The sequence below is a fragment of the Acanthochromis polyacanthus genome, chromosome 1 (assembly GCF_021347895.1).
Source record: "Acanthochromis polyacanthus isolate Apoly-LR-REF ecotype Palm Island chromosome 1, KAUST_Apoly_ChrSc, whole genome shotgun sequence".
In the NCBI taxonomy this organism is placed as follows: Eukaryota; Metazoa; Chordata; class Actinopteri; family Pomacentridae; genus Acanthochromis; species Acanthochromis polyacanthus.
In genome coordinates this window covers 65,108,261-65,131,674 of record NC_067113.1, presented here as the reverse complement: position 1 = coordinate 65,131,674, position 23,414 = coordinate 65,108,261, and the positions used below count along the sequence as shown (strand labels likewise).

The window sequence follows — 23,414 nt, the reverse complement described above, 5'->3', positions numbered from 1 at the left end:
AATTTCCTCTCTGGGATGGGCAGAAAACTGTCAATTAAAATAACTTCAGCCTCAGTTCAGCAGTGTAGGCTTTGTTTAATTATCAGATTATAATTAAATACAGGCATCTATCAGCCACCATGATAGTGTTGTGTCCAGCAAATCTCGAGAAAACCGGAAAAGCAATAATTTTAAACCTAGTAACTGCTTTATTCCAATTGTGATCAGCCCCAGTGCTAACCATGTAATTAGCCTAAATTAGCACATTTTTGTTATATTTGTGCATTAGTTCAACAACAAGTGGAACCGTTTACATAAAAACAGTGTAAAGGCCCATAGAAACTAGCTTTATGGACGCTGTTACTGCTAATTAGCGCTAAGGTTTTATTTTTAAAGACGCTGCTAGCTTGAGAGATGGGGAATCCGTGAGAATTCAAAGTCAGAGATAGCCATGAACAGGGTTTGTCGCTCAGCTGTGTTTAATCAAAGTTTGAACATGTGACCTGAACGCAGCATAAACATGCGCAGACATGGCGTTTCGTGCGTCTCCTTGGCGACGGAGTGGAACCGGAATGATGGAGGAGCGATGGCGAAGCACAGAATGAATTATGTGAGAATCAGTCGGTGTCGCTGCTCCGGGCGTTTGCTCTGAGCTTTTAGAGCGATTTTTGAACATTTTTATCTTCTTGTTGTTGATTTGTTCCCGTTCAGGATGGAAACTGTAGCTAGTTAGCTTAAATGTTAGCCGGAACAGCGCTGCCTGCAAACACAACAGAGCACGGGTGGAAGACGTGCGCTCGGTTTATTCACAGCAGCAGCCCCAGCCGCTAACTCAGAAATACTCCATTCCGTCAAAGTGTGAGTCCCCGCCCAGCTGGTAGGACCCGTGTTTAAAATTCAAGCTACTCATGTCACATAGAACTGGACAGTTCTCGATGTTTGGCTAACTCGCTTATCTGACACTTTAACTTTTTAGAAGTGAGCGTGAAAAATAATTATTTAATCAAGTTAATTTTTTCATGAAACTTTTAGAAAATGTATTAAATGCGACCGTGTTTTCAGCATCTAAACACTGTATCGATTCTTACCAAATATTATATCGTCATCGAAATGGCAAGAAATTGTCATGCTTTCAAAATTTTACATGCAGCTGCAGAATTATTAATAGCAAATTTTAATGTTTTTTAAGTGAAAGTACAACCAGTAGTTGGTGCATGATCATATTACCTTTTATATAACATCCTGCAGTGGTACAAGCCTTGGTAATTAAGTTTATCTTTATGGTAAAAATGTGATTTTGGAGGGTAATTTTGCATGTTTGCTGTCATTTTAAATGTTTTTTTGTTCATTTTGTGTGTAGTAGACACTTTGTGTCACTGTGTTTTCATTTTTCATCTCTGTCATTGGTTTGTGTCTCTGTGATAATTTTCGTGGCTTGGTAATTTTGTTTCTCTTATAATTACCTATTTACTTAATTTTGCCTCTTTGTGGTCAACTTCAGTGGTATTGTGGTCGTATTGTTTCTCTGTGGTCATTTTACATCTTATTGTGGTCACTTTACATCTCTTTATAGTTGTTTGGTGTCTCTTTGTGTGCAATTTCAGTACTATTGTGGTCATTTTGGCTCATATTGTGGTCATTTTTGGATCTTTTGTCGTGTGTGCATCATTTTGTAGTGGCTTTGCATGTCTTTGCAGTGTTTCTTTTCATGTCCTTACGGTTATTTCTTCTTTTGTATATCTTTTTATACTTTAGTTTAATGACTGATAAACAGTATCTTTAAACTTGTGAGAGGCTCTGGTCCTGGCTGATCTTCTGTCTGTCTGGTCGACATACTTAGTAATCCTGGACTATTTTTATTTATGCATTAATGTTGAAGTAATAGTTTACTACCAGCATTCTTGTCTTATATCATTTCCAGTAGCCACTTTTTACCGTCATACATTATTATATACCTCATTGTTCTCCATTAAAACAACCCGTTGACTGCAGCAGTTGAACACCATCGGTTTATTTAGTGCAGAAAACGAGTCAAATGATTGTTAAACTGTCCTGTTTGAGTTTAAAGCAGAAACTGTGAGTTGACAAAGAAAGCAGAAAATCACCTTCATACCTGTTAACTCTGACTGAGCGTTTAGTTTTTGTCGACTCACACAAAGAAAGTCTGACTGTTAAACTGTCCTCATAGTTCAGCCTCTGATCTGATAAACGCCGTAAACACTAGAAAAGCTTCACTGGTTAAAATGGAAGCGTCTCGTCTAATTTAAAATCCTCTTGTAATTTATATATTATGGATCTGTATAGGATGAAGTCTGGGTTCAGACTAATTAGAGACCTGGGGTCTGGTATGTAGTGGATTAAATGAAGAATCGATTCAGAGAATTTTGCCTCGAGGAATCCAAGTAATGGGATTACTTGAATAACTTGAGGAATGGTTTCAGCCCAAATTGATAGGTAAAGTGAGTAGTAATCTATCTTGTTTCTAACCGCCCTGAGGTCACAATGATGTGTTTTAAAAATATAACTTATATGTGTCATCGTCCAATAGGGAAGGATGAGTGCTGAAGCAGCCGACCGGGTGGCTGCTGTGACCAGCGGTCGGCCCAGTACGCCTCTGCAGACGTCCTGGTTTGAGTTCCTCTTGGACGGCAGCCTGCTGGAGAAACACCTGCAGAAATCAAATGCAGGTCAGCTCGGCATTACTTTTGAAAGTTATGTACAAGTCAAAAAAAGTATCAGTAACAAAATCTAACGTCTAAAACTGTTGGGGCGTATGTGTTCCCTCAGACCCGACTCCGGTGCAGCTGATGGTCCAGTTCCTGGAGCAGGCGTCCAAACCGTCGGTGAACGAGCAGAATCAGGTTCAGCCTCCAGCAGACAACCGCAGGAACCGAACCCTGAAGCTGCTGGCGCTGAAGGTCGCCGCACACATGAAGTGGGACCTGGATTCACTGGAGAAAGGGTGAGTGGGGTCGTAATGTGTGTGGGGCTCTCTGAGAATGAAATGAGGCTGCGGGTGTTTCTCAGTAACCAAATGCAGAACAGTTAAAGAGAAACTAATTATTTTAACCTCTGGAAGCCATGAGTGAACTGTTACTTTATTCTAAGGTTAAGGGGCATACTGATTGTTACTCTGCCAAGGAACGCATCAGAGTTATGTGACGATCGGCTTCTGTCTGTCTGTCTGTCTGTCTGTCTGTCTGTCTGTCTGTCTGTCAGCAACATTACTCAAAAACAGACCAACAGATTTGGATGAAATTTTCAGGGAGTACTACACTCTCTGAATGATTTTCTTGTTATTCGTGTTTGCTTTGGTTCTGATATTGTTTTGTGATCATATTGAATGGAGGGTTAGTGGGTCTCATGGATATGGGTGAGGATAATTAAGCTGATATGCTCATCTGTTTACTTTATCTGAGGAAGAGAGAGGCGGTGAGCTGGGTCGCCTTATTTTTCTTTGACCACTGTGATTACTTTGATTATGAATGTGTGCACATTATCATGAGTTGATGGTCGTTTTTCTTTCATAAAAGGCTAAATTTAGTCTCAGTGAATTCTTTTGTTTAGCTCATCAGACAAACAGGCCCAACCTTCAGTCCCTCGGTGACTCTTGTTCTTCACAGTCGCTGCACAGCTTTTACTTAAACTCTGAATAAACTGAGGTGTGAAGGCCTCCTTTACTGTGTAGCCGAGAAAGAAAATAACAGACAAAGAAGCACAAATACCAAACTTGGATAAGGATAAAACATTAAGCAGCATAGTTAGACAGATAATGTATCAGTAGAATCCTGTAACTATCTCCCCTGCTTCTTCATCCCCAGACTGACCATCCCAGTGTTGAACATGCTGCTGAATGAGCTGCTGTGTGTCAGCAAAGTGCCTCCAGGTGTGAAACATGTGGATCTGGATCTGTCCACTCTGCCTCCGACCACCGCCATGGCAGTGATCATCTACAACCGCTGGTAGGAGAGGAAACACTGACTGAGGACAGATTAAATTAGATAAATACTAAACTAGCAGAACAGTTTGACTCCAAGTGTTTATTTGCCGCCGTGTGGAAGTCACCAGCTCTGATTGTACATTAAAGGAGGAAAGTTCTCACATGAATCTCTTAATATTTAGTGTTGTAGCTGACCAGTATAAGTTTGTCATGGTATTTTCCAACATTCATTTTAATGTTGGCATCTTGAAGAAACCTTAAATATCTATTTGATTACAGAAATGTGGTTGTTAGCAACAAAAACCAAAAGGATTGAAAAAGTTTTGCTTAATATTGTTCAGTAAAGACAAGCATGGAAAAAAATAAGTTGTCTGAAGGTGAAACAATAACTTTTTTTTCAACCCAAGTGAACAAGCAGGACAATGAATAAAGACTCCAGAAATATAATTCAGTGATAATATGTGGAATTGGTTTGATACATTTGGAGCATTTTAATATCGTTTTTCTTATTTTTTTGGAGTATTTGGCTTTTTCTCTTCAAAAGCATGGATTGCATTTATGCTTTATTGTAGATTCATATTTAATTTTTGTATTGTTTTGGCACAAATGTGGCCCAGGTTTTGGACTTTCATTAAATCAAATCATTCTTTCACTAACATTCTTACACATCCATTGTAAAGATTATAGTAGAAAGTCAAATCACACCTTCTTCAGCCCCATTAAAAGACTTATTTTATGAGCATTCAAGCACAGGATTAATGTGTCTTTGTTGTGTTTTTTAAAGGGCCATCAGAACCATCGTGCTGAGCAGCTTTCCAGAGAAACAAACCAAACCAGGACCTCATCAGATAAACATGTAAACGCTGCTTCTTTACTTTCTTTTCAAGTTCAATTCATTTACTGAACCAATAAGCTTACCTTAAAGTCAGTACAAATGGCAGCGTTTCGGCTCACATGCACGGATTAATGAAAAATACACATCCAGACAGATTTTATTTTGAGTTGAAATGCAAAAAGGTGTGAGCGTAAACTTCTTTTGTGCCTGAATCCAGGTTAAATATCGTGCAGCAGGAGAAAGAAATGACAGAAAACATCCTGACTGTGGTGAGTGAACATGCTTTTCATACTTGCATACGCCAATAAACAAAAATAAACATCTTTAATTAAGGTCTGTTTATCCCTGTTTGTCCAATTTCTTTTTTTTAATTCTCTTTTTTTCCATAAAGACGTCAGTAGATAAGCAATATCTTACAAATGTACTTTACAAACTGTTTTCAATTTTGCAAACAAACAGACATACTGAACAAGCGTTAACCAGGGCAGTCGCAGTACAACTTACGTCACTTAGTCTGGTCTCTATGGGCTGATAAACTCAATCCAGCCGTTCCAGCGTTTATCAAACATTTCTGCTCTGAGTCTCGGTGCAGATGTTAATTTCTCCGTTACAAAAACATCGTGCACCACATTGAACCAGTCTCTATGGAGGGTGGCTCCTGACATAGCCATTTCTTTGTAATGACTTATTGTCAGTAGAATTCTAGACAAATATGTCCTAGGGTAACCAATTGTTTTTCCAGTTTCAAAGAAATTCCACCAGTAGTTTCATGGATCTGTGTCCGTTTTTTCTCCTCTATTATTATTATTCTTCCCTCAGCTGAAGGAGCAGGCGACCGACTCCATCACCGTCCTGGAAGGAGCTCTGCAGCTGAAGAAGGACTTCTACGTCCACACTCTGAGGACTCTGGACCTGCTGGCCGCTGACGCTGCCGCTAACGGAGAAACCGAATCCTCCACAGCCGGGCTTCGAATCAGCGCCGATGACCTGCGCTGTCAGGTTGGTGGAGCACTCACGGTTGTCTTTCTGGGGATTAGATCATCCTGGATGCAGTGGTTTGTGCTTCAGAAAGATGTTTTTACTCTAAAGCTGTATTCTGTGTTTCAGGTGCATTATGATCTGGGAGGTATTTTCTTCCAACAAGGCTGCACCGACCAGCCAACCTATGAGAAGGCCAGAGATCACTTCAGACAGACCAAGGAGCTCTTGAAGAAGGTAGTTAGACTCGATTTCAACCATAAGAAAACCCGAAACTACTGACTTTCAGTTGCAGTTCTGACCTTTGAGTGATTCGTTTATGTCTTTCAGCTGGACTCGACCGTCCACGTCCACCTGGACGAGAAGCGTCTGGCCGGTTACTGGAACGCCTGCAGAGCTCTGACCGGAGACTGTGACCCCTGCGACCCCCAGACGACCCCCTACGACCAGATCAACAGTCTGATCCGAGCCCACAACCACCAGGTCAGAGCGAAAACGGGACGACGATGAAACCAAAATATAGAAACTATTGCTGCTCTGCCAGCTCTGACATGCCTGACGTTTTTGTGGCATAAAATATGGATGTTTATGAAGATATACACACGTGGACAAAATTGTTGGTACCCCTCAGTTAAAGAAGGAAAAACCCACAATTCTCACTGAAATCACTTGAAACTCACAAAAGTAACAATAAATAAAAATTTATTGAAAATTAAATAATCAAAAACAGCCATTACTTTTGAATTGTTGATTAACATAATTATTTAAAAAAACAAACTAATGAAACAGGCCTGGACAAAAATGATGGTACCTCTATAAAAGATTGAAAACTATTTGACCAGAGTGACATGATTAACTCAGGTGTGTCATTTAATTGACATCACAGGTGTTTCCAAACTCATAATCAGTCAGTCTGCCTATTTAAAGGGAGACAAGTAGTCACCCTGCTGTTTGGTGAAAAGGTGTGTACCACACTGAACATGGACAACAGAAAGCGAAGGAGAGAATTGTCCCAGGACATCCGAAAAAAAATTATAGACAAACATCTTAAAGGTAAAGGCTATAAGACCATCTCTAAACAGCTTGAAGTTCCTGTGACAACAGTGGCTCATATTATTCAGAAGTTCAAGACCCACGGGACAGTAGCCAACCTCCCTGGACGTGGCCGCAAGAGGAAAATTGATGACAAATTGAAGAGACGGATCATTCGAATTGTATCCAAAGAGCCCAGAGCAACCTCCAAAGAAATTAAAGGTGAACTCCAAGGCCAAGGTACATCAGTGTCAGATCGCACCATTCGTCGTTGTTTGAGCCAAAGTGGACTTCATGGGAGACGACCAAGGAGGACACCACTGCTGAAAAAACTCATAAAAAAGCGAGACTGGAATTTGCAAAAATGCATGTTGACAAGCCACAAAGCTTCTGGGAGAATGTCCTTTGGACAGATGAGACCAAACTGGAGCTTTTTGGTAAGGCACATCAACTCTATGTTCATAGACTCAAAAACCAAGCATACGAAGAAAAGAACACTGTCCCTACGGTGAAACATGGAGGAGGCTCAGTAATGTTTTGGGGCTGCTTTGCTGCATCTGGCACAGGGTGTCTTGAAAGTGTGCAAGGTACGATGAAATCTGAAGACTATCAAGGCATTCTGGAGAGAAATGTGCTGCCTAGTGTCAGAAAGCTTGGTCTCAGTCGCAGGTCATGGGTCTTCCAACAGGACAACGATCCAAAACACACAGCCAAAAACACCCAAGAATGGCTGAGAGAAAAGCGTTGGACTATTCTAAAGTGGCCTTCTATGAGCCCAGATCTGAATCCCATTGAACATATGTGGAAGGAGCTGAAACATGTCATTTGGAGAAGACACCCATCAAACCTGAGACAACTGGAGCTGTTTGCTCGTGAGGAGTGGGCCAAAATACCTGTTGACAGCTGCAGAACGCTCATTGACAAATACAGAAATCGTTTAATTGCAGTGATTGCCTCAAAAGGTTGTGCAACAAAATATTAAGTTATGGGTACCATCATTTTTGTCCAGCCCTATTTCATTAGTTTGTTTTTTTAAATAATTATGTTAATCAACAATTCAAAAGTGATGGCTGATTTTGATTATTTAATTTTCAATAAATTTTTATTTATTGTTACTTTTGTGAGTTTCAAGTGATTTCAGTGAGAATTGTGGGTTTTTCCTTCTTTAACTGAGGGGTACCAACAATTTTGTCCACGTGTGTATGTAGCATTTTAGCTTGATATATCAAATACTTTCTGAGATATAATTTTTTATAAACTGGCTGTTGACCCACTTTTAGCAGGTTTTCTCACATTGAAATTTGCGGCTGTTTGAACAACAATATCTCAGGAACTATTAAAGATAAAAGCCAGAATTCTTCACTGTTATTTCTCCAATATTGGACAAGTAGATCAAACTATATCTGATTAATAATGAATTGATTTATGGAAAAATGTTGAAGCTCCCATCTCTGAGAAAAGCTAAACTTTATTAATCCTGAAGGGAATTCTTGTGGCAGATATCGCTGATAAAATCGAGTGATGCAACATGAGAAATGCAGCACCTAAAAAGAAGTATGATACATTACTGAAATAAATGAGTAAACTAAAAGAATACTAGAACAGTAAAAAGTATTGCCTGCAGCTATACTGATGTAATTAATATTATCACACATACTAATGAAATATTGCACCTGAAATATATCGTGCGTTACGCTGACAATGTTGTGCACACATTAACAAATACACTGATAATGCAGAAGTCAATTAGTGATATTTTCTGATCCACGTGTAGCTGTATGTCACAATAATACAAAACTAAACCTATAAAATGCTTTAAAATGTGATCTACCTGGTCACCACAGAGGAAAAGAAAGATAATTTCACGTTCTGATGAGCTGTTTCCACAAAACCAATAAAAGTACACAAGAGGTGTGGAGTTTTTAAAAAAATACTTTTGATTTTTAAACCCTGATTTGTAGAAATGTAAGCTTTTAAAAAAAAAAGACCTGTCTCTGAGATAAGATGGGACATCATTTTTTTTAATTCTGAAGGAAATTCTGGTACCAAAATCTTGCTCAGATAAAGCTTTGTAGGCACAAATCTCCTAAAAGTGGTCTGACAGATAATTACAAACGTACACATCTGGAAAGTATTTGAAAAAACTGTTACCATTCCAATTACAGAGCACATTTCAGGAATGTGTTGGTGGTTATATATTAAGAGAAGAATTCAGTTTCAGGATACCAAAACATAGAACAACGATGAAAAGTTTTAGCCCTACAACAAATGAGGTACGGCTCTGGAATAAACTTGAGACAGATCTGAAACAATGTTCAAACATCAGCCAGTTTAAATATAAATACAAACAAAAAATCTTTGGAAGGTACAGTGAAGATGAACTTAATTATCACTATCACAGTAGTTTTGATCTGTATTTCATTGACGCATAGTGATTAAGTTAGTTGCCTTTGCCTAAACAAAAATGTTGGCGGTGAATTTGTTTCATTGGATATTTCTGGAACTGACTGAAATGGGTGAATGAATTTAGGGGTGGGATTAAATAAGTTTAACGTCTTCCCACTCCCTTTGGAACATGTTGAAGTTTGTTTTCTCCTCTTACTCGTTATAGCATGATGGACTATTAATGGTTTTTTGTGATACATTAATTGAATGTTATTCATTACATGTTTGAAATAAATAAATAAATGAAATGGAATATCAATTTTACAGATGGTTCATGATAAAGCTGGAATCAAATCGGAGACGGTCGAGCAGAAGGAACGTGATGACTTTAGATGGAAATCCCCAAAAGGTTTTGGCTTATGTGAGGTGTTTGGCAGTAAAGTGCAGAACTTGTTCATAAATTCCTCCTCGTCTCTCTTCCAGGCCGTCATGGAAGCCTTCATCAAAGACAACGTGTCCCGCAGTTTACCGAACCACTTCAGACGCTCGGTTCTCAGAGAGTTCTTGTACAAAGTCCAGCAGGGGTGAGGCCACAAAAACATTCAAACCTGTTCACACACTGCAGTCAGACTGTAGACTTAGAAAAGTCTGTTTATGTTGTTCAGAAAGCCGTGCACTGCTTGTTTCTTCAGAGCTTTAAACTGGAACAATCTTCCTCATGCAATTTAAAAGTTCCCCCTCCACTGACATTTGTAGGACAAATCTCAAGACATGCATGTTTTCAATGGCTTTTGGTAGCTTTTAATGTTCTTAAATTGTAGTATTTTATATTTATTTTATCCTAGAATTTGATCTTACAAGTTGCGATCTTGTTTTGCCTTGTTTTAGTATTTTGTAGTTTTGTTTTCTTTCATAAAATTTTCAGATTTTATAATTACTCCGCCAAGGAAGATAGTGGAGTTACGATGATTAGTGTACGTTTGTCCGTCCATCTGTCTGTCTGTCAGCAACATTACTCAAAAACAGACTCATGAATTTGGATGAAATTTTCAGGGAAGGTCAGAAATGACACAAGGACCAATTTTATCAGTGATGCAGCTTATAGTCTGGATCCACAGATTTGTTAAATATTTTTGTATCATTGCCAGATAGCGGCACGGCGTCACTGTAACCATGACAACCAGTGAACACTACGTCAGCTGCCTGCTGATGATCACGTGATTGTGATTCTACTACAAATCCACCACTGAGGACTTATCAGGACGTATCCATCAGAAATGATACAAAGAACAACTGATTAAATTGTGGGGGTGTTTCTGAGTCCCATTAATTCCCGCCGCCCGCTACATATTTAGATCACGTGATTCCGTATCCGTACATAACGTACACATGGAGAACACATGTGCTCAGAGCAAGGTCATTTAGTTTGTGGGTACATCTAAAATCCAGTCCGGTCTGGATGAAGTTTGTCATCAACTTTGTGTCTGTAACGCCGTGAGAGACGCTCTGGAAGGAGAAATCCTCAGCATTCGTTTCCAGCAGCTGCTCCTCAAGCCTAGTAAACGGATCGTGGACTTCATCTTAGAGGTAATGAAGCTCAAATGATCTTAAATGTTTTAATTACAGAGTCTGTACGATCCCATAAAGGATGAGACTGATGGTGTCGGAATTAACTGTTTTACTTCAGTAGATTTTACTAAATCAAGACTGGATTTGATCATTGAAGACACTTTTTCTAGTAGTTAAAGTCAGAGAACCATTAGGAGAAGGAATCAAACTCTTATTCAAGTAGAAGTTTTTATACCACCCTAGAAATACTCCACTACTAAGTCCTGCATTCAAATTTTGTATAATATGAATTACTTGTCATCTTTTTGTATTTTATCTTTTATCACTTGTAAAATGTTTTGTTTTGTACTTCCTATTTTGATTGGTGTTTCTTTTTAATTTTTCAACTCCAAGAGGCCCTGCACAAGATTTCCTCTGTGCCTAGACCGTCTATTTTGTGAAGTAAATAAAAATCTTGAACTTTGATACAGCTCATTACATTAATTATGAACATTACATATTACACACTTTACTGCCGCCTTTGCGTTGCTGATTAGATTATAAACGGCATTTTGTTGTCTGACTACTCTGTGTAGTATCGATGAAGCCGAATCCTCAGAAAGCTCCACCAATGTTTCATTGATCACGGGCGTCTTTTGTCTTTTCCAGGTGGTCTACGATAAAGGAGAGATCTACTCGTTCTCCAAGCACGGACGTTTTTGCCACGAGATAAAGATGAACTACTCTCCGTACACGAACTACTTCACCCGAGTCTTCTGGAATCGCTCGTATCACGTCTACAAAGTGAACTCCGTCATCTCCTTCCAGTACTGACGGCAGATCGGACTCCTCTCGTATTTAAGATCTCATCCACAGTTGGACACTCTGGGCTTCTGCAAGCGTCTCGTCACTGTTACGTCGAAGCCGCACGTTCAGCAGGGATCGGCTGAGGACGCCGCACCGACCTCCACGTGTCGAAGTCGAAACACGCCATATTAATCACTGTACTGTACTTTTATAAGCCATGCGTTACTGTCAATGTTACTGTGAGGCATTTAATGAAGGGGGGGTAGATAAGAGTCGTCTGTGGTCACTTTGTTCAGAAGCTGCTCAGATTTAAACAAACAGCGGTCGTATTTTCAGTCATCTATATCTCAACAATTGTCATGAAATTTACTACAAATAGCACCGAAGGAGTTCCATTATCTGCTCACATTTCCTCCAGAGTGGTTGACATGTGTATTAAAATGTCTTTTTTTGGCCTTTAGTGGACAGTTAGAGGAAAAACAAATGGAAGCTGTGGGGAAAGAGATGATCTGTACTGGCTGAGAATTAAAACTTCTGATTAGGAACCCTAAAAGACATGGGTCATCGGGTCGCCTTATGGTGAAACATTATGACAAATATTGACCAGATAGCCATGAAACTTTTGCACACGCATTTGCATTGACGAGCCATAACATGAAAACCACCGAAATAACATTTATTCTTCATTTTGACATGTCGGGGCAAAGATACAGGATCTCTGGTGGCATCAGGAAGCTAGCAGATCTTTTTGGTCAAGTGGCTTACAGCGTTTGGCTTCGGCCTCGATGGATTGGACCCATCGATGATCCACTGGATTGGGATTTAGGGAGTGTTGAGGCTGCGTCAGTGCCTTGTGCTCTTGGTCATGTTCCTCGAGCTGTTCTTAGGTGGTTTTTGAGGTGTAGCGGGGCATGTTGTCTGAATGGGGTCTGTTGTTACTCGGCTTGTCACGAGAACCGATACTTCGGTACCAAGTCAGTACTAAGATTCAGAAAATGTACTGACTTTTCTAGACTACCCAAAGTACTGTAGGTACCGAGGAGCCAGATCTGGCTGCTTCTTCTGTTTTTTTGGCTGTAAATGAGCGATTATCTGGCAACCCTCACACAGTGCTGATCACATGACTGACTACGCTGCAAAGAGATCGGCTGAATCCCAAACCGCCCCCTACACACTATCCCTACACACTACCCCTTCGTTTGCGCGTTCTCGCGGAGGGTCCTCCATATTAAGGGCCGTCCCAAACCGCGTAGTGCGGAGGGATAGTGGACTGTTCAGCCCTTAAATAGCGAGTCTGCATCGATGCTCACTCTGGACAACTTTTTCAGGAAGTGCAACGTCGAAATGGAGGAGGAAACAACATATCGATGTAAGTTCCACATGCGTCCTTTATTTCTCCCACGCCTTTTTCACACTGACAGAACATCACAAAAAGAGTGGTGAAAAAAGATCAAAAGAAACAAATCCTCTTCTCTGCTGACGTGTGATTTAATTGTCCACCCCCTGACACCTTAAAATTTGAACACAACTGACAGAATTCATTTATTCATTCATTTGTTGGATTTGAAATGCCAGATAATAGGATTGGAAAACATGTGAGTGAAAAAAAGTGGGACGCTTTCGTCTTCTGGAAGCAGCAGCGATCCTTGTTAGTTGCAACCTTTGCCACAGCGCTACAGCCATGCACAGTAGGCGTCTTTGTGTTACCATGGCGATGACGTCTTCCGTTTTCCGGTGAGGCGACAGGGCGTCCCATTCCAGACGATCGTATTTATACCCTCCCCCTTCAATAATAGGTGCCCTCCACAGCTGCGAGAGTGACTTCTTTTGGAGTGACACTCGGTAGTGGAGGGGGAGTGTGTGGGGGGCGGTTTGGGATTCAGCCATCAACTACATGCAGCATGGTGGAGGCACACGCACCTGGCTGACAACAGCAGCTGCCCCTCAATTAGTTGGAAAAAACCCGCCAGAAGTCGCGTCTGGAATTCTTTTGGATTCGAGGCTGACGAGGACGGATTGGTTATTGACCCGTCTGGAAAAAATGCGTCACCGCAGCACAGCGAAGGGGAGCAACACGTCCAACTTGGCGAAACATGTAGCCCTATAAGGTACAGTCAATTCCAGCCATTTTCAGTACAAAAGATATCGCTAATATTTTATTTGTAAATAAAAATATGACGAGAAATACAGGGAATATTGGACGCGCATCGCGAGGTGCATTATTGAAAACGACCTATTCGTGGATTATATACCGACTTCAAGACGTGTTTTGGACAAAATATTTTACTGGCTTGTTTCGTCTGGATATCCAAGGTTGGATTATGGGTGTTTTTGTGGAATATTTTCATCTGTGTGTAATAATGAACCCGCAAATGTGAGTCGCGCTGTGTACGTTAAAGCCGAGTATAGAGAACGGATGGATGAATATTCGTTGTTTGTCGGACAAATGTGTTTATATTACCCGCTGTGGTAATCACATCTGAAAGTGGTTTATACCGGCGGATTCATGAGAATCTAAGCTTTCCATCGGTGTATAATGTTTCTATCATCAAGTTGGCAGTGTCGTTCTATTTCGAAAAATGCTTAGGCAGATATCAAAACGGCCCGCCCGCGGGCCGCCGAACCATAACAGGTTCGGCGGCCCGCGTTGTACCAGAGTTGTACACAGTTGTACACAGAATTCAAGGTGAATGCATTTGAATTCACGTGTTATCATTGTTGCTCATATCTAATTACGTTACAATGAGATGAGCCCAGTCCATAGTAAATGAGCTGCATGGCAAAATAAGAAGCGTGTCCAGCCTTGTTTGTCCCGCATCATAGGTTTAGGGCTGAAAAGATTCCTCGGATAATCCGAATAATTCGGTTACAAAATATCCTCGGGGCAAATTGTGTGCCTCGAAGCCTCCTTTAATATATAAATATATCTAAAATATATATCTGGACTACTATACAGCTCACGGTGTTTGACACAGACGGTAATTTCTGTGGCACAACGCACCTGCTACCTCTGCTACCGTGGTATCGAGTGGTATCGAGTATCGTAGAATTTAAGTGGTATTGGTATCGACTACTAAATTTCTGGTATCATGACAAGCCTAGTTGTTACCCACAAGGAGTGTTCTTGGTCTGGAGCAAAGTTTATGTACACTACTGTTCAAAAGTTTGAGGTCATCCAGACAATTTCATGCTTTATTCAATGCTTTTATTCATGTTTTATTTATGTGCTACCATAATTCCACAAGGGTTTTCTAATCATCAATGAGCCTTTCAACACCATCAGCTAACACAATGTAGCATTAGAACACAGGAGTGATGGTTGCTGGAAATGTTCCTCTGTACCCCGATGGAGATATTCCATTAAAAATCAGCTGTTTCCAGCTAGAACAGTCATTTACCACATTAACAATGTCTACACTGGATTTATCATTCATTTAATGTTGACTTCATGGATAAAAACTGCTTTTCTTTCAAAAATAAGGACATTTTGTAAGTGACCCCAAACTTTTGAACAGTGATCAGTGGTACATGTCAGAATAGCTTCCAGATAAATACCAGGACTCAAGGTTTCCTATCAGAACATTATGTTATTATGAAAAAAAATAAACGTTGCACACTTTGTCAATGGGTTTTAATGATGTGGCTGATCGGTGTGATGATGACCTGAACCAGTGACAGTCATAATAATTAGTCATAAAATGTGACTTCATTGTTGCCTGTTGCCATGTTTTGGTTGTAACATTAATGATCAGTGAGGTAAAGTGCCGTCTTTTGTTGTGTTGTGTTATATTGTGCTGTGTAGTATTAAATTATATTGTGTGTATTTGTGTTTTATTGTGTTGTTCTGAGTTGTGTTTTGCTATGTTGTGCCATGTTGTGTCATATTACGTTGTTTTGTGGTAAACTGTATGATGGTGGGTTGTGTGGGTCTCTGTTGTGTTTTGTTGTGTAATCCTGTGTAGTGTAATGGTTTCCTGTGTTGCACTGTCTTTTGTTGTACTGTGTTGTGTTGTGCTATATTGTGGTGTGCCGTGTTCAGCTGTGTTGTGTTGCATTGTGTTGTGTTGCATTACAGCACATCATTTACACATTTCTAATTACTAAATCACTATGAATGTGAACAAACTCGTCATCTGAATTGTCAAGACTTAAGTTTTTCCAAGTGACCAAAGTAGAGTAAATAATTGTTTTCATAAAGTCTCACATGAAAGAACAGACTGCAGAATTACTGATTTAGTGTTTGTGGCGTTGACACCGTTGTTGGATGGTTATAGTGAACTGTTATTAACTTTAGTTGTGACTGTAGATGATTTAGTCCTGATATCTACACACAGAAAAATAAAGGTTAAATTTTGTGCCCAAAAGGCACTTTTATCAGGAATGTTCCCTGCAAGTACAAAGGTGGTCCTTAAGGTGATTAACTTTGGACCTTTATTTAATTTTAGAAGTACAAAATCACTGCTCAGAAAAAATGGTACAAAGTTGTACCAGTAGGAGTCAGTGTGGGGTGGGGTGTTTCCTCCCGGACGACAGAAAAGGCGCCAGAAAAATGGCGGACGGTCCAGGTTTACGCAGCCTGTCCACCGAAGAACTTATTAAAAAAAATATCTGAAGCTGGGATCAACGTTAACGAAGAAGAGGCAAAAAAATTCAGAGGTAAGTAAACGGACCTATTTCTGTTCATGGCCTAACTTACTCAAAAGGAATTTAACATTTACTTGCTAACAGCCCCCTGCGAGCATGTTTTGTGTTACTGGATCAACTAGCTTAGCCATCTTGTCAGCAATTTTAGAATATCAGTATTTCAGTGAAATACCGTCACGGTAGCTTAGTATTTTCAATGTTTATGTGTTTAAGTACTTAGCATTTTGTGGCTTCGTGTTTGTGGTGCACTCTCCCGTAAAACCCCCTTCAGGTCAGCTAATGTCTATCCTAAAAGAGCTCCGATATTTTCACTTGAACTAGAAGCGGCATTCCTTGCTTTTGTTATTCTGCTTAAATTTTGAATTACTATTAGCGTTAAATCTTTATAGCATACATAACTTTGTAGTATTCAACTTTATTAAACATTTGCCATGTTAGCTGATCTCTGCTAAATATTTTAACGGAAATTCGAATTTGAATTCAACACGCCCCGCGGTGTATTTTTAATACCTGTATATAATGTAAATCCAACTGAAATATTTATGACTAGTTGATGTAAGTTCGGCGCTGTTTTCAGCTTGGCACCGTAAATTGCTAAGAACAGATTCTCTGCCTTCTTTTTTAAGCCGAGCCCTTTTCAGTGTGAGAAGCAAGCGTGTGTCACACGGTGGTGCCGTTACTGCTAATGGGGTTGTGAGTGCGGTCTGGGCGGCATGGTACTGTTCTCCATTTATTTGGAAAAGTGGGTCTTTTCTGTTTGCAGAAGACGCTATGTTTGGCTACTACGCTGCGTGGTTTGGATCTGTGAGGCCGAGGTACGGAGCGGAGCACACCGAGCTCCACGCCACAGCTCTGTCACTGCACGCCGCTCCCCGCGCCTCGGCCTCGTCAGAACCGAGCAGCGTACCAGCAGCTCCACAATGCACATATTTAACTGTTGTGTGCTTAATCTGCGTATCTGTGTCTGTGTGTCTGTGCATACCGTGCGCGGCGTGCCTGTATGTGTGCCTGTGTAACACTCCTTAGAAAATGATGTCGATGGAGAAACGGTGGATTGTGGACTGACAGAAGCCATGGTTGCATACCTGCTCGACGGGTCATTCAAAAAGCAAGTCCAGTTTCAACAGTTCGTTCGCAAGTACAAGGAAGGTGAAATCCCCATTACCTTAGAGCCAGTGCCAGTGGAAGTCTACTGTCCATCTACATCTACAACAGAGCTTCAGTGTCTGCCATTACTGACACAAGGCAAGTGTATCACCTTAAAACTGGCTGTAAATGAATGAGACATATTTTCTGATGTATTTTTCTGTTAATGTTATTCAACGTTTTATGTAATGCTGCAGCATGTCACCTTGGGTTTTAAGTTTTCTGTTGGTATATGTGCAGTAGATTATATTAAAAGTCAACAAGAAGGTGCAATGCTGACATGTTTTTCTGATTGTCTAAAGGGGATATTTTGGAAAATACAATTCAAAGGGGTTAGTGTGTTTAACTTAAAATTAATTGACTTTATTTTCTTTGGGGTGTTTGCCCACTCATCTGTATATTGTGGTCCTTTTTATCACATTTAACTTGACATTTGACTGGGATTATTGTAATTTTTAAACCTTAATGTTGCCTTAACAGTTCTGTTGTAGAGCATTGATGAACTGTTTAAAGTTATTGGAGTTTTCAAACAGAATATTCAGTTGGCCCAGGCCTACACATACATTCATTGTCAAAAAAAAAACAACATTAAAAAAAGTGTGTAAATACGACTGAAAATGACTAAAAATACACGCTAAACTCTCTCAGCTTCATTGCGAACAGGGAGCTATCTGGGCAGAAATGTTCTATGACAAGATGTTTTGGAGTCCGCCCTCCCCCCTGTTTTTCTCCTTTTTTTTTTCTTTTGTTTAAACATTTAATAAAGTGATTAATCTGCTGTTTCTTTTTTTTTCTTTTTACGTTTCAGTGGAGAAGTGACTCACAAGAGACTACCTATCGTGACTGTCATTCCAACCTTTCCCAAAGATGTCCAGATGAAACTGGATGCAAGAGAACCATGTCACAGAGTCCCCAAACTCCGCAACAAAATTATCAGAGTGCTATATGATGTATGTATGTTGTGCAAGTTTTGCAAGGCTTTATGAATGGATTACTAGAGACAAACTCTGTCCGCCTTCAACATTCTAGTAGTAACTCATCTTCTGTCTTCTGTTCAGTTCTATATAGCTTTTGGGTTGAAGACAAATGTTTAAGAATATTGCCTTAACGAAATGCACTGCAAATGAAATGAACTGATGGTTAAATTTTGATCAATAAATGTATTTTGTACATTTTAAGGGTTTGTTTTTGTCTCTTAAAGGTACCAAATCACCATGTCGCTGCAGCTGTACCTCATCAGGTACATGCATTGTACCTTTTTAATGGGTACAGATTTGTACCTGTATATGAAGGTACATATTTGTCACTAGAGGTGCAGAAATGTGCTTATAAAGGTACAGACGAAAAGGAACAATAATGTTCCTATGTTCAGAGGTACAATGTTGTTCTCCACTAGGGTACAGCTGCAGCGACGAAGCCTTTGTACCCTTTTAGGTCCATTTCTGTCCCTCCATTTCTTCGTGTGTAATGATGTTAGAAGTACTAACATGTGATGACCTTGTTTCCTCTCAGGGTCTGTGGACTACGCCGTGGAGCATCCCCCTGCCATCGGATTCCCGGAGACCATCTGGATCTTTGATGACGACGACCCTCCCATCTTCTACGATGTTCTGGCTTCATACGAAGAAGAAGAAGACCCAGAGGGAGAAGACCGAGAGGAAGAAGACCCAGAGGAAGAAGACTCTGAAGAGGAAGACCCCGAGACGGAAGACTCTGACGCCTGGTCCGACTGGAGCACCAGCGAAGACTCCGGCTACGACAGCCTGGACGAGGACGAAGAAGACCTGGAGGACGGCGAAGAAGAGGACGGCCGACCCCGCTCCCCCCTTGTCCAGCGTCTCCCCCCTCCTGCTGGTGCTCTGGTCATCGCTGCTCCCGCTGCTCCCCCAGAGGACCTTGCCACCCACATCAGATCCCACAAAGAGGATCCGGGAGGAGTGCGATGTGGAGCCCCAGGTAGGTATGAAGAGGCAGCGGGTCAGCGAAGAGGACGACGCGCAGCCTGGACCATCCAGTTCGTCCACAGACCACAGTGCGTCGGGTCCCTCCACATCAAGCCCGGGCTTCTATGTGACGGGTGGAAGCTGGTTCAGGCCTTTTCGGAGTCCAGATGATAGCAACTCCGATTAGTCCTGAAACTGGTGGAAGCTCTGATCGGAGAAGTTCCAGCTGACAGGCAGCTCCCACTTCTTACTGCACGGATCAAAAAACATTAAGATCCCTGCAAATAGTAAAAATCCTCCTTCACATGTCTTAGCGTCATCAGACAATGTGGGAGGTGGTAGGTATGAGCACCTGACAAATACAGGTGTGTTTCTTCTTCTCTCTATCAGAGGTAAGCAAAATTCCAACTGCACATTTTTCAGTATTTAACTATTATCCATAATACTAACTCTGTTTCTTTCTTCATCAGTTTCTCAGGATTTAATATCTCTTCATGATAATTTATAATTGAAGCATTTTACTGACTGTAGAACTTTATGTTTTGTTTCTTCATCCATCATCCAGGAGTTCCGTTCAGGGAACTCCTGGATGGTGGGCAGAGAGGACCGGACGGACCAGACCAGAAGGATGGACGACCAGGAACCCACTGGAGGGTTGGAGGAGCGTTTTCAGTCAGCTGACTAAGTGAGTCCTCACAAAGACGTTGCACACTTTGTCAGTGGGTTTTAATGATGTGGCTGATCGGTGTTGATCTCCTTCAGGATAAATTCTAATCGCTGCAGTGATGCCGTAGTATTTTTAAATTTAGTTTTATGTTATACAAACATCCTTTCAGCTGGACTGAATGTTTTTTGCTAAGTAGCAAATGCTAACACGCTAAATTTGAGGTGGTGGAACATGTGGTAGCCAAACTTTTGCAAATTGTGAGGATGTTAGCATTTAGCTCACAATGCAGCGTCGTGGAGCCTCTAGCGTGGCTCTGGAATATTTATGCAGTTATCTCAACATGACAGATTAACTTATGACTTTAACGGATCATTGTCATTGTGGTCTGTTCCTGTTTTTACGCTCACTGGCCTCTTTATTTGGCTATCTAATACAACCCAATAAAAAACAGGGCTAGAAGTTCTACTTTTTTGAAACTGCAACATTTTTTGTTGACTTTGGCAAAAAAGATGATTAACTTAATGTTGCTTATTGAGTATTTAGTTGGTGGTAGTGCTGTGCTGGACTGCATTATTTTGTCCATCCCATTAACATACATGAAGAGTAAAGTACACGTGAAACAACCATGATAGATTAAAAAAAGGTCAGAAACTGAAAATGGAGAAGCAAAAAGTTCAATTTATGGCAAAGCCGTTGGGTCATTCCAGGCCTGGAGGACATTTGGGCTTCAAAATTTTTGAAAAATTAACCTTCTGTTTTACAATTTTCTACTACATATTCATCATAATAGGTCATAAACTATGGAAGGCTTGATTAGCTCAGGTTACACATCAATGGAACCATTTTTATTCCATGTTTTATTTGTTGTTTGCTAACCCTACTCTAATCACAGTATCAGGGTTGCTAATCCGTGCTAATGTTAGCTTTTTTTCTCAGCAGTAGAAGCTAGATATTTAGCTAGCTGTTACTGCTGACCAAGAGGACAAACTGACTGATGGAAAAAAATAAAAACAATGAGTCTGATCCTGATGATATGAGGTAGAGTGAGACATTCAATCATGGCTGCCAATGTGATGAAAACATGAAAAATAGAAGGGAGGCCACAGCTTTGCTCTACACATTCTTTAGGAAATCTGTTTGATGATGTTAATTCCAGTGTTTCATGTGATTCACTGTGTTCTTCTACCACCTGAAAAAGGTTCTGCTAACAGGGTTGTTGTGGGACACATGCATAATAATTATCATTTGAAATATCCCTCTACTGCATGGCGTTGCCCTCAGGCAACAAACCACATTTTACAATCCCACACTGGCCCTTTAAAAGAATTCTTAATTTTTTTTTCAAATAATACTACCAGACACATCTCTGTCCAATGAAATGACCATTTGAAGTGGGTGTACCCTTTTGTTTGGGGGTGGAGCAGTCCTTTCAGGAAGTCAAGCGGCATGGGACACATGCTACAGATTGGTAAGATTAATTTCACTTTTCAACATGTTAAAATTGAATACCTTTATACCAAAAAAATATGTGCATGTGCATGCATGTACAGGGAAGCTTGTTTGATTGTTTAAATACTTATTTTGTTTTTATTTATATATTAAAACTGTGTTTTTTCATTTGGCAACATTGTGCAGCTAGCCCAATTTTATTCAGACAATGTAATGCATTTGCATGTGTATGTATGGAGATGTGTTTTTATGCATAAATGAACATTGTCAATATTTTTACTTTACAATCTAATGGTATTTATACAGGACATGGATGTTAATACATTTTATGGAAGGAAGTGGGAGGATTTTGAGGTTCGGGCCATTCCCACAGACAGCGAGGACAGTGAACTTGACAGTGACAGTGAGGAAACGGACCAGGAGGAATGGATCCCTGAGTCAGGTTTGAGGGACACTTCATAGCTCAGGGGTCAGTTAGGGGTCATTTGGAAAAGTGTGTGTGTGTGTGTGCGTGTGTGCGTGTGTGCGCGTGCGTGCGCGTGCGTGCGCATGTGGGTGACTGTATATCTGTGTGTTTCTAATATGTGCTTCCTTTTTCTTCTGTTCAGGAGAAAACCAGCCTCAATACAGCGAGTCTGAGACAGAGGAAGAGCAAGGAGATGAACATGAAGAGGTGGCTGAAGTGCCTCACCTCCCGAGATGGAGAAAACTCCACAACACTAACTACCACCTCCTGGACATGATCATCAGCACCACCTGGCTGCTCTACCGAAGAGACTGTGAAGGCAGTGGTATGAGGAAGAAAGAGGTAATTAAGCTTTATACTTTCAAGTCATTTATTGCAGAGGGCCTCTGCAAAAGTGGGAAGAGCCTGGAGAAGAAGAGAGGTCGTCACAGCCTGTCCATTGCTGCCGCGTATGAGGAGAAGATGAAGAGAGGACCCACAGCTCCCATTCCAGTCCCAGATGTCCGCCTGGATCAAACAGCTCACTGGCTCATTATGACCGGGGACAAGGGGAGATGCAGGGTGCCACGGTGCAATGGTACACCAAAAGCTATGTGCCGCAAATGTAATGTCCACCTCTGCTTTACCCCCGATCGCAACTGCTTCCTGAAGTTCCACACTGGATAAACAAGACAGATCCCTGAATCACTTGTGTGAGATCAGGGGTCAGTTGTGTGTTCGTGTGTGTGCGTTCATGTGTGTGCATGTGTATGAATGCAAGTGTAACTCCATGTGAGTGGATAAAGAACATGTGCTTCCTGATTATTCTGTTTAAGAAAGTGCCTAAGTACCTGAAATAGATTTATGATGGTGTTTTTATAATGAATTGCTTGTTTATTTGAATGTTTTATTTGTTGATCAAATAAAAACTTTGGATAACATTGTGTATTTTCCTTGTTCCAGGAATATAACTTACTTGAGAAAACCTTGGTATTTTCTTACCCTTGTCGCACATTGTTGCCTTGAAGCAACAAACCAATATCTGATTGAGGGGGGTTGGGGGGTCAAATTTTATTATTAATGTATGATCAGGGACCCCAAAGCTTCCCTAAAATAGAATGAGAAATTTCCCCCCAAAAAATTTAATAAGTCATGCAGTAGAGGGTTAAGTTGATTAAATAAAATGTTCCCACAATTACAAGAGACATCAATGAAAAAAATAATCCCAAAAAAGAAAAATGTTTGTTCATTTCTATTTATCTGCATTTTTCATCTGTCTGACATCAGGAAGATTTTCAGGAAACTTTCCTCCCAACAAGCTCAATGAGTCTCATTTTCCTTCACTGTTTACCAAAACTTCTTATGCGCTGACATCACTCCTGTGTATCTTCTTCACTGCAGACCATAGACCGTATGCTGCAGACACACTTTAGGTTCATTACTACCTCCTACTGGGCTGGAGTGTTCATCAGTGTTACTGGTGTGCCACAAATTAGGGAACTGAGAACGGTGCGATTAAATGTGCTGTAATTACTTCATCGAAATTAACGAGTTAAAGACCCAGCCCTAGTTAAAATATTCAAGTCTAAACCACTTAAACTGCATTTAAGTAAAGT

At 40.6% G+C, this 23,414-nt stretch overlaps 2 protein-coding genes across 4 annotated transcripts; both read left to right on the top strand.

The window, feature by feature from the left end:
• The first annotated feature begins 507 nt into the window (after positions 1-507).
• Positions 508-20,369, top strand: LOC127535713 (integrator complex subunit 8-like). Of its 3 annotated transcripts, none has more exons than XR_007944578.1 (11): positions 508-589; positions 2,528-2,666; positions 2,767-2,941; positions 3,801-3,941; positions 4,704-4,775; positions 4,972-5,023; positions 5,574-5,753; positions 5,862-5,969; positions 6,063-6,215; positions 9,633-10,736; positions 11,367-15,327. XR_007944578.1 is itself a non-coding variant. In XM_051954296.1 (11 exons), the coding sequence occupies exons 1-11, from the start codon at positions 566-568 to the stop codon at positions 18,871-18,873; spliced, it is 1,212 nt and encodes a 403-aa protein (XP_051810256.1). In that variant the 5' UTR covers positions 508-565; the 3' UTR covers positions 18,874-20,369. The 3 variants fall into 3 exon arrangements, 2 of the variants coding, with proteins under 2 accessions (XP_051810256.1, XP_051810257.1); XM_051954296.1 differs by lacking the exon at positions 11,367-15,327 and adding an exon at positions 18,807-20,369 and having other exon boundaries at positions 9,633-9,733; XM_051954297.1 differs by lacking the exons at positions 508-589; positions 11,367-15,327 and adding exons at positions 744-856; positions 18,807-20,369 and having other exon boundaries at positions 9,633-9,733.
• A 1,208-nt stretch (positions 20,370-21,577) lies between these two features.
• On the top strand, positions 21,578-22,678 carry LOC127535790 (uncharacterized). Its single transcript, XM_051954589.1, has 2 exons — positions 21,578-21,795; positions 21,962-22,678. Exons 1-2 carry the CDS (start codon positions 21,645-21,647, stop codon positions 22,483-22,485), a joined length of 675 nt encoding a protein of 224 aa, XP_051810549.1. The 5' UTR covers positions 21,578-21,644; the 3' UTR covers positions 22,486-22,678.
• The last annotated feature ends 736 nt before the right edge of the window (positions 22,679-23,414 follow it).